The sequence below is a fragment of the Cotesia glomerata genome, linkage group LG4 (genome assembly GCF_020080835.1).
Source record: "Cotesia glomerata isolate CgM1 linkage group LG4, MPM_Cglom_v2.3, whole genome shotgun sequence".
NCBI lineage: Eukaryota > Metazoa > Arthropoda > Insecta > Hymenoptera > Braconidae > Cotesia > Cotesia glomerata.
The window spans coordinates 25,144,949-25,157,268 of record NC_058161.1 but is presented as its reverse complement, the minus strand read 5'-3'; the positions used below and the strand labels follow the sequence as shown (position 1 = coordinate 25,157,268).

At 32.4% G+C, this 12,320-nt stretch overlaps 1 protein-coding gene across 1 annotated transcript in view; it reads left to right on the top strand.

The window, feature by feature from the left end:
* The window catches only part of LOC123263230, a 55,107-nt gene that overhangs the window by 20,461 nt on the left and 22,326 nt on the right, over positions 1 to 12,320 (top strand). The window contains exon 2 of the mRNA XM_044725832.1: positions 6,801 to 7,468. Coding sequence (XP_044581767.1) covers positions 6,801 to 7,468 — 668 coding nt within the window. The remainder of the gene's footprint in view (positions 1 to 6,800; positions 7,469 to 12,320) is intronic.

Below are 12,320 nucleotides of genomic sequence, written 5' to 3'. Positions count from 1 at the left end.
CGAGATTGTCAACCTTCTTTCGGAAATCCGCAATAGGCTCGCTGGGGGTGAAATAACACGACATGAAGGTAACTGCTGGTGTCTCAACCCATACAATGCCGTTCCTCGATCCACTATCACGCACAAAGAGGCGACTTCGATCTGGAATCCAGATTGCCACTGTGCCCGTGGGGTCACAGTACCAATTTGGTCCAGACACAGAATGGTACTGCTCTGATACCAAAACAATATCCATCTCGTTGTCACGATTTCTAGCGTAAAGAAGATCAAGGGCCAGTTTGCATCGGTGTAAGTTTATTTGCAGCACCTTAGCCATTTTTCTTTTGGAGTACCTCCCGATAGGTTGTACACCGTCCAGAACCAGCCACGTGATCAGAGGCTCGCCCGCTCCCCACCGCTGCACAGAGATGACAGCGCGGAGGCTTGGTACAAGCCTTCGACTGGTGATCCGTCTCACCACACCGCCAGCAGCAACCACTTCGGTCCTCCTCTGCCTTGCACGAGCCCGCTAAGTGACCCAGTCCTTGGCATCGGTAGCACCGGTCCAGTCGCTCCCAGCGGCGGATTCGGCAAACCGTCCAGCCGACTTTGACCTTTCCCAAGGTCTCCAAGGTCGCAGCAGCCCCGAGTTCAGCCTCGATGAAAGCGCGGACGGCTCCCTATCTATTGGGCTTCGTGATAGTCACTTTGAGTCCATCCGCAGTCCCCTCGGTAGCTTCCCCCAGGGCCGCCTGGACCTCTTCAACGGTCGTGACGGCGTCCATCCCGTCTATTACCACTGTGGCAGTAGGGAAAAGATGGCGCACCTCCACGTCTCCTCCGGCTATCTCAGTGATCTTACTACCGAGTGCCGAGCGATCTTTTACAGATCCCTCGAACTCAATAAGAAGACCACCTTTACTGGCAGTCCTCACGGCCTTAACCTCTAAGCCCAATTTCTCTGGATGAAGTCCAGAGCGCAGAGCCCTCAGGACTCCCTCACAAGATTGGATCTTACCTAGTTTTATCAGCACTGCCTCCGGTCGTTGCTTCCTCCTCGGCCTCCGGTCTTCCTTGGCTGCTGTGGTCCGTCCTGCTGCTGGTCCTTGTTCCGTCGTCCCTGGTCCTGGTCCTGCTGGCTTTGCGGTTGCTGCCTGGTCCACTGTTTCCTCCACCTGCTTCTTTATCTTCTTTTTTCTTTTTTTCTTACTGTCCACCAGATGGAACGGCTCCTCCTCCGGCATCTTTTGGTTTTGCCCATTTGGTTTCTGCTGTTTTGTAGGCTCTAGAGTCGTAGGTCCTCCATCGGCTCCAGTGCGCTGCCTCTTTCCCCTGGCAGTGACAACTGTAAATCTGCCGTCAGGCTGCCGCAGCACATTTTTCTCCGGTCCATCTGGTGGGCTGATTGCCGGTCTCTTTTTTTTGTCCTTAGAAGCCGGCGTCCGTTCTTTCTCTGTTTGAGAGGCTTGTTGCAGTCTCATCAGTTCTTCGGTCAGCGTCCTCTTCTCCTCTGCCTCCTTTTCCGCCAGTGTGCGCTGAGTTACTTTCCAGCACCGACGGTTCACCAAAGTCTCAAAAAGCAACCTTTGTGCCTCCTTGACCCTATTGGTAACCTCCATAGATACTGTCCTCTTCGTTTTGATGGTACTGATCGTCTCGTTAATTAGTTCCTGGAGCTGCTCCAAGAACCGATCCTCCCTTCCAATAGCCTGGTCCCTCTTATCGAGAAGCGAGGTTGTCTCCGTCATAGTACTCCCAGTAGCTGTACTAGACGGGGGGGCCTTGGGGTCCACCCCTCCGTCCAAACGGTCGCTGGATGACGACGACATACAGCCCGTCTGCAAACTGTCTGCTGCCGGTACTGGGGTATCCCTCCCCTGCACCGTAAACTGATTCTTGTTTGTGGCGTTCATTCCATAAACCAAAAGAGAGTTTGCTGTAATCCTAGCCAGGAGCCCTTACAGGGTGCTACCATCCGGAGCTAGATGGACCCTGGTTTTTTAACGAGGTTTTTACTCCTCCGGCTCCTCCTTCCTCCCTCCAAGGAGAGGCCCCGGGCTTGCCACCGGTATAGCAGAGTTTTCTCGGGTGAGCTTATATCTTTAAAAATGTCAATAGTTTACTTATCTTAATTTAAAATATGTTAAAACAAAATGAAATCCTTACCATGTCTTTTACAGTGTCAATAATTAGTGCTTTTACATTATTCCAATTTATTAAAATTAAAAATTTTTTCATAGCTCAATAAAAACAAATGGAATAGAGATCTGATTATTTATGATTTGGTTAATCATATCAAACTGTGTCAATAACCATTTTTTTTTTATTATCCAATAAACTTTTTTTCGCAAGTTCCATTCGTGTAATTGGAATTATTAGAGTGATTTTAAATTGATAGTTAAATTTAAGTGGATAGATTTTAATTGACTTTTTCTTAATTGAATTTTTAGCTAATAAATGAAATAATAAATTATCGGAGCACATAAATATTTATTAAATAAAATACTATTAAAATATCGATATTATTATCAAAAAAAAAAAAATTTCTTTTCTGCAAAAAAATATAATTAAATTATTTAATAATAATTTTTTTGAAAATTCCATTCGTTGGGGGCGTTGAAAATTGATAGTAATATTGAAGTAAATATCAAGTGTGATACATGATTTTTAAGCTTGAAGACCTTTATTGAAGATCCTATTGCCGAAGACATAAAAAAATTTTTTCTTTCAATTATCTTTCAACCTATAGAGTTAAAAAAAAATTTTTATTTTTTGTTGAAAAAAAAATCATGCCCAGGATTCGAACCCTGTCTTATAAATCAGTAATTTCAGGACCGACACGTTTAGCCATAGCAAAAAAATCAACCTACTCCAAACCGACCGGAAAAAAAAAAACAATTTCTGACCACAATGTCTTCCGAAAAAGAAGCACCTAAATCTTCCAAGCTTACAATTTAATCGTCCTGGTCTTAGCCCAGTAAATAAATCTCAAAGAAGGTTAACTCAAAGGTTTAACGTCTTCATAAACCGACTGTGAACGTAAACGATTATAGCGGCTGTCATCAAATGTACGTTAGCCGTCTAAATGTAAATGATATGAGATCTAAGATATGAGATATAAGGTCCATGTAAGAAATAGAATAAGAGGGCAGAAAATCTAAAGATTTTCAGCTCATCCTGATGTTACACTCATCAAGATTTTATCATATAAATACACTAGCCACAAAATTTTGCTTATTCTCTTAATAACATAGATAATCTTATATCAAACGTCGATAAAAAAAATAATTATATACTGTACACTACAAGAATAAATTAAAAAATAATTTTAATAAGTTAATTACAAATAAATTACAAGAAATTAATTTTATTTACAATTCTATTTTAAAGCTCGTTTAAATTTTTCCGCGGATAGTATTTTTTTTCATACGAATTGAACGCCCTCTTTCGTTCCGATAAGTGAATCATAAAAAAGAAAAAATTGAAGACTGTATTACCGGCAGTCGGCCAGCGAAACAATTGAGTATAGTATCAGCTGTCTTCAAGTTGTATTTACAAATAAATTTTTCTATATGGCTGCTCAAAGGACAGAAAATTTCTCTAACTGCTAGCCGAAAAAAATTAATTATAATTAAACAAAACAATATTAAGCTGCAATTTTCAATCCGCGACTTTCTATAAGGCAGAGGAGAAGATTAAAAAATAAATTGAGTTGAAAAATTGATTTCTTCAAAAGTGATTGTGTTTGCCTCTCCATAAAAACTTTAAAAATGTACCCAACCTATATCATAACCACTTTTTTATGTAAAAATAGCAATTAATCGATTTAAAAAAATTTTTGATAAGTTTTTGGGTGATTTTTCTATTTAATTAAGTGCTTTTGTATCATTTTTATGTAATATTGATCAACATATTGATAATCCAGCATTTTATTTTTAAATTTTCCTAATGTCTAATCCACGTCAATTTTTGACTACCGTAAAGATTTATTGAACTTTTCTATACTTTTTTACTTATATTTGTAAGTAATTATTTTTAAAAATTGTAAGTAGATCAGAAATCGCGGAACTTTTCAAGATAACTGTCATTAATAAGGTAATTTTTCCAAAAAAATTTTTATTGTGAATCAATATGAATGATAGGCCTATAATATGGTCAATTTTCATATCTAGCAATATAATAATAAATATACAATATAATAAACAGGTGTATTTGCAAAGAGCAATATATCGCGACATACGTGCTCAGAATTGCAGTGCAAACACAATTTAGTCAGGAACTGTGTTTTCGTGTGTTTAAAATTAATCTCGTGTACCCGTAAGCATCATCCCCGAACAATTTGCATAGGAAATGAGCGTGTAAAACCCTACAGTATCGGCTATTTATAACATCTGATTAAACAGCCTTCTGAATTAACTTAACATACTCTGTAGCAGACAAGGAAAATTATCCAATTAAAATAATTTAACTAAGTACTACAAGGAAAAAAAAATTTTCAAAATTACAGAAAAATCGATTGAATTTACAGTTTTATTCTTGTCAAGACATAACTATCAAATTTACAATGTTAAAAGTGTTAATTTTACATTATAAAAATTATTCAGGTTAATGTTCTAATTTTTAATTTTTAGAATTGTAAATTTTACAATGTTAAAAACGTAAATTTAATGTGTGGAAAAGCTGGTATATTTACATGGAAAAATTCGAATTTAGTGTGAGGGAAAATTATTAAATTTACATCGTGAAAAATTTAAATTTAGTAGAGAAAGTGTTAAATTTACATGAAGAAAATGTAAATTTAGTACGTGAAAAAATTGTTAAATTTACACAGGAAAAATTTTAATTTACGGGAGAAAAACTATTAAATTTACATAGTGAAAAATGTAAATTTAGTATGGAAAAAACTGTTAAATTTACATGTGAAGAAAATGTAAATTTAGTATGTGGAAAACTTCTTAATGTACACGTAAATTTACATGTGAACTTACGAAAGGAAAAACTATTAAATTTACATTGTGAAAAATTTAAATGCAGTATAAGGAAAATCTATTGAATTTACACGAAGAAAATGTAAATTTAGTATGTAAAAAACTGTTAAATTTACGTATTGAAAAATGTCAATTTAGTATGAAAAAAAACTATTAAATTTACATGAATAAAATGTAAATTTAGTGTCCGGAAAACTTTTTAATTTATACGTAAATTTACGAAAGGAAAAACTGTTAAATTTACATGGTGAAAAATTAAAATTCAGTATAAGGAAAAACTATTGAATTTACACGAAGAAACTCTAAATTTAGTATGTGAAAAAACTGTAAAATTTACACAGAAAAATCAAAATTTACGAGATGAAAAACTATTAAATTTCTTATTAAAAAATGTAAATTTAGTATGTGGAAAATGTATAGAATTTAACTGTAGAGAGTGTAAATATAGTATGTTAAACATCTGTTAAATTTACACTTAAATTTACATGTAATTTTACGGAGAAAAATCTATTGAATTTCCATATTAAAAAATTAAAATTTAGTATGTGAAAAACTATTGATTTACATGAAGCAAGTGTAAATTTATTACGTGGAAAACTTTTTAATTTATACGTAAATTTACATGTAAATTTACGGGAGGAAAAACTAGTAAATTTACATATTAAAAAATGTAAATTTAGTACGTGGAAAATCTATTGATTTACATTTTCTTCATGTAAAGTCTATCGATGAAGAAAATGTAAATTTATTACATGGAAAACTTTTTAATTTACACGTAAATTTACGGAGGATAATCTATTAAATTTTCATATTGAAAAATGTAAATTTAGTATGCGAAAAAACTATTGAATTTACATGAAGACAATATAAATTTATTTCGTGGAAAACTTTTTAATTTACACGTAAATTTACGGGAGGAAAAACTATTAAATTTTCATATTAAAAAATTTAAATTTAGTTTAGAGAAAAACTATTGAATTTCTATGAAGAAAATGTAAATTTATTCAGTAAAAATACTGTTAAATTTACACAAAAAAATTTTAATTTACAAGATGAGAAACTATCAAATTTACATATTAGAAAATGTAAATTTAGTATGTGGAAAATCTATTGAATTTAAATGATGAAAATATAAATTTATTTTGTGGAAACTGTTAAATTTACATGAAAAAATTTTAATTTATAGGAGAAAATTCTATCAAATTCAAATATTGAAAAATATAAATTTAGTATGAAGAAAAACTGTTAAATTCACATGGAAAAAATGAAAATTTAGCATGTAGAACAACTTTTGAATTAACATGAAAAAAATGTAAATTTAGCATGTGGAACAATTGTTAAATTTACATAGAGCAAAATTTAAATTTAGTATGTGGAAAAGCTATTGAATTTACAGGAAAAAATGTAAATTTAGTAAGCGAAAAAATTTAAATTTACACGAAAAAATTTTAATTTAGGGAGAAAATACTATCAAATTTACATATTAAAAAATTTACACTTTTCCACGTAAATTCAAAAATTTTTCTTTCAATTAAAAAAAATTTATTTTTCCGTTTGTTAATTTTATAATTTAATAACATCAAAAATAATTTTTTCAATTTTAATTTTATCTCTCGTTCCACAAACACTGTACCAAAAACTTTTATTTACATTTTTTGTAGAAAATTGACCAAACTAAAAAAAAATTTTTTTTATGATTTTTCAATTAGTTAATTATTTTAAGACTTATTTTAACAATTTCTTTTATTCTAATTATTTGGGCATAAATTTTTGATTAACTTTGAAGAATAATTAATTCTAACACAATAATAACAAAAAAAAAATTAATTACAGATTGCTAAGATTGTACGAAGGGCGTCAGTACCGCGAGGCAGCAAATTTAGTAGGAAAACTGCCGCGATGCACTTTAGCGTTGACACTAACGGACTTTCCCGTGGACTTGGTGATCGAAACACTTCCTCGAAGTTTGTCACTTCTTGAAGCTTTGTATTCCCGGCTGCCAGAACTTTGTTTCAGTAAGACCAATAGCAACACCAACAACAAGAACAAGAACAATAACAGTATCAGTAATAATAGCAAGAACAGTAGTGTAGGCGAAAACAGAATCAAAGAGGTACAACAAGATGAATTGTCAAGGGCGCTAAGGGTGGAACAACTTCTCTGGAAAGTGGTTCATCTTATTTCCGTCTGTCAGGATCAACAGAGCATTAGAATTTGGGCTAAGCTCCTGACGTACATCGCCCGGGTCTCACCCAACAGCCTCGAGCTGATAGTTAACCGAAAGAAAGCTCTAGACGAGACTATCGAAGGGCTGGGGAAGCATGGCCCGATACCCTGCCAAATTACCAGCGAAGATAAACGGTTTGGACACCACCAGGATACCAAACTTTTACCGCTAACAGCTAAATTGAAAGATGAACTCGAAACGAGGATTGACGCCTACAAACTTGCACTGCATAAGATTGATAACTTTGGTAAAGACGCTTCTAGGAGATCTAAAGGTGAGTTACAAGAAAATATTTATTTACTGCAGAAAAATATTGTCAGAATCAATATAGCCAATTTGGCTATAGGGGCATTCCATGCGAAATGGGAAAATGACTAAAATTTTAAAATTTCTCTAATTCATTCTAATTTAGTCCTAATTTATTATTAAAAGTTTATATTTTACTAATTTGCAAAAAAAATTTTTTTTAATTAATAAGAAAATCGATTTTTCTCTCCTAATATAGTTATAACTTTTCAGCCGTACTAACTTGTATCCGGTACAAATATTGTTTTAACTGTTAATAATTTTAAGAACAAATTCATTTTATGTTTGTTATTAACTATACACAGAAAAAAAGAAATATTTGATCGAAATAAGATTTATTTGAGCCAAATATATAAGATAGTTGGATATGGCCAAATAAATATTTATTTCTGGTAAATATATAATATATTTGAGCGATTTAGTTGCGTCAAATAAATAGTTTATTCATGGTAAAGATATGGTTTATTTGTGGTAAATAAATCATAGTTGACGACAATAATGAACTTTTAAAATTTATTGTAATATTAAAGTTAGCTGTCACTTGACCAATTTTTATTTTTATTTAACAAATAAATTAATTCTAAAAAATTATTTTTTAAAAATTGCATTCTTAATTTTTTAAAATTTCTACATGTCAATTTTTTTCTCTTATTTTCTTTGCCATAATTTATTTGTTAACAAAAGTTCTACAAATTATTAAATATCTGCTAAATTATTTTTATCAATTTTCAGAAATTATAATGGCTTTAAAATGAAAAAAAATTATTTTTTATTCTTTTAGTTGAATAATGAAATATTTAATTGTATTTAATAATGAAAGTGTTAATTGTAGGTTAAGGATAATTTAGATTTGTTTTCGTAAAATATAATATTTTAAGCACCTTACCATATAGGTTAGGTATGACTTTTTTTAATCCCCAGTTAATGAATAGTTATTGCACGACTCATGATGCGAAGCATCAGAGAGTGCTTTACGATCGAAAAATTTTTTTCGCCTCATTTTAGCAACTATTTTTAGTATTAAGCCTTGTTAGTTCACGGAATCAAGATATTTTGCATACTATTGTCGAGATAATTTAGTGGAGATTAATTCCATACTTTCTAAAAATTGATTTACTGCAATAGAAACGGAAAAAAACATCAAAATAGGTCAAAAAATTTTCCTGTCTGTCATGTATGAAACCCCGGAAACACTGTAACTTGTGAAAAAATCAATTATTTGAGTTAAATTTTTTTTTTTTAAATTCTAATCGACGATTGTAGGTCACTGAATGCGAATGGTTAATTAATTCAGTGTCATTTAATTACAATTAATAAAAAATGAAAACTATAACACTGTATCTTTATATATATATTTCTTGTGTGCGTGTGTATGTCACTGAACTCCTCCTAGACGGCTGGACCGATTTTGATGAAATTTTTTGTGTGAGTTCAAGGGGATTCGAGGATGGTTTAGATTCACAATTTGGTTCACTGGAAAATATTTATTTAACTAATTTTTCATTTATAAGTAGTTGTTAATTTGGAAACGTTTTACTTTCAATCCGATAGACTGCGCTGTCATCGCAGCATTAAATATTGAATATTATTCTATATTAATTTCAGTTAGTCCCGATAGTTAGTGCTGCGATCAAATTGAGAAAAATATCTGAAATTTTGTTGTTATTATTGTGTTTGTTCAAGTCGTGTGCTAATTAAAATATTAACTACGAATAGAAATTGATGTTTGAAGAGTTTTGAAGTGTGCCTAAAAAACGATACTTTTTATGAATTTAGAGTGGAATCAAAGTAAGTATATTTTGTATAAATTTTTTATCAAATTTACACGTGAATTATAGAACAACCAACCTAACCTATAAATGTATTTGTGTAGGTCATAAATTTTTTAAATTGTTTTTATTATTCATGTTTTAAATAAAAAAAATTATTAAAAAATTCTATTAAAAATTATATACTTTAAACAAATTATTCATTTTCAAAACTAAGACAAAAGAAAATAAAAATACACGTTTTTAATCTAAAATTTGTTACAATAAATCGTTTTCGGTGATAATTAAAAATTTTATTTTCAATAAATAACTCATATTCATTGTGGATTATATAAGTATATTTCGTATAAATTTTTCATCAAATTTACACGTGTTTTTGTTAACAACCATCCTAATCTTAAAATTATTTGGTAGCTTATTGACTTCATAACATATTTTTCAATTGTTTTTAATAAAAATTATTTATTTTTTAAATAAAAACAATTATTTAAAAGAAAACTATCAAAAAATTAAAAAAAAAATTCTATTAAAAATTATTTACTTTGGAAAAAATTATTCATTTTACAAATTATCAAGCAAAAAAATAAAATTACACGTTTTTTATCTAAAATTTGTTACAATAAATATTTTTTGTTAATTAATTAAAATTTCATTTTTAATAAAAAACTCAGATTCGTTGCGTATTATATATTACAGTTTTTTTTTTCTGCAGAAAAATGCCACGTCTTCAAGGAAGAGCCAGAAATATTGGTCGACGTACTCCGAACGCGCAATTGGTCCATGATCGTCGAATAAATAGAACAGATGATGAACACTCGGCGGATAATGCAAATCTGAGAGATCAAGTTGCATCTACACGTGCGAATGAAAATTCAGTACAACGCACTCGACGTCTTCGTGCTAATGCAGTAAGACAACGAGAGGTACGTCAACAAGCGACGGATGCACATAGAGAACGTAACCAACGCTGGATGCAAAATGATCGAGCATTGACAAGAGCATCACTCAATCGCCTTGCGTTTGAATATGATCCTGAAATCAACTCTTCGTCACATGCATTAATCTCGATTGGTAGTATGGACAAAGAGTGTCAACATTGTCATGCTTTCAAGTACAAAGGTGAATCAGCTGGTTTATGTTGCGCATCTGGAAAAATTTCACGGCCATCGCTAAATCCACCGCCGGAACCTTTAAAAACACTTTTAGCTGGCACCACATCTCAATCGAAATTGTTTTTGCGAAAAATTCGTAAATTCAATTCATGCTTCCAAATGACATCATTTGGAGCAACAAAAATTGTTCATAATGAAGATGGTCGTAATTTCGAAACGACATTCAAAATTCAAGGTCAAGTGTACCACCAAATTGGTTCATTGCTCCCAATGCCTGATGCCGATCCAAAATTTTTACAAATTTATTTTATGGGCAATGAAGAGCAACAATCACACACACGCTGCGCTTACAACTATATAGAGCAGATGGAAGAATGAGAAATTGTGGACATTTTGGAAACGTTTTTGCAAAACCATAACCAGTTGTTGCAATTGTTCAAGACTTTTTCTAACAGACTGCAAAACGACAACTACGCCATTATCATTAAAGCAGACAAAGTGCCCTATGGAGAGCACGCAGGCACATATTATGTTCCAACTATTAATGAAGTTGAAGTTGTTATGGCTGGTGACCCATGTGAACGTTGGGATATTCGCATTCAACGCAGAGATAATACGATGCAAATAATTCAAGACAATCATCGTTCTTACGATGCATTGCAGTATCCGTTGATATTTTGGGAAGGAGAAGATGGATACCATTTAAATATTAAACAAAGGAATCCAACTACAGGTACAACTTATAGACTATCTTACAGATTTTTTTTTTTTTCAAATAATTTCTGTATCTCTCATATATATATTTATTTGCAGGTGAAGAACTGATCAAGAAAGTTAGTGCTATGAACTTCTACGCATATCGATTGATGATTCGTGCTAATGAAGACAATACCATTCTCCGATGCAGACAGCTATTTCATCAGTATATTGTCGATATGTACGTAAAAATCGAAAGTGAGAGATTACGATATATAAAATTTAATCAAACAAAACTTCGTGCTGAGGAGAACATTCAATTGCGTGACGCCGTTATTGGTAACGTAGATGCAACTAATGACATCAACAACATCGGTAGCGCATATATTCTGCCATCATCATACATTGGTAGTCCGCGTTATATGCAAGAGTATATTCAAGACGCCATGGCTTACGTACGTGCATATGGCCGACCAGATCTTTTTATCACATTTACGTGTAATCCAAACTGGGATGAAATTCAAAGTTTGTTGTTGCCAGGTCAAACATCGATGCATCGCCATGATATCACTGCACGTGTTTTTAAACAAAAATTAAAATCTTTGATAAATTTGATTACACATCACTCGTTATTTGGTGAAACACGTTGTTGGCTTTACTCTGTTCAATGGCAAAAACGAGGTTTACCTCATGCGCATATTTTGGTTTGGTTGGTGGATAAAATACGCCCAGAAGAAATCGACAAAATTATTTCAGCCGAAATTCCAGATCCAAATGTTGATCAAGAATTGTTTGACATTGTAACTACTAATATGATCCATGGTCCATGTGGTACTCTAAACATGATGTCACCATGTATGGACAATGTAAAATGTACGAAACGTTTTCCAAAACCATGCCAATCTGATACTATCACCAATATTGACGATTATCCATCTTACCGGCGTAGAGACGTAGACAATGGCGGTCAATCATGTGAATTGCGTCTGTCAAACGGTGTGAGATTAGATATTGATAATCGCTGAGTAGTTCCATATTCACCATTGCTGTGCAAAACCTATAAAGCGCACATAAACGTTGAACTATGCAGTTCAGTGAAATCTATAAAATACATTTGTAAGTATGTTCACAAGGGCAGTGATAAAGCTGTATTCACTGTTCAAAATGTTAATGACAATGACGAAATTACACGTTATCAAATGGGTCGATACATAAGCAGTAACCAAGCTATTTGGCGCATTTT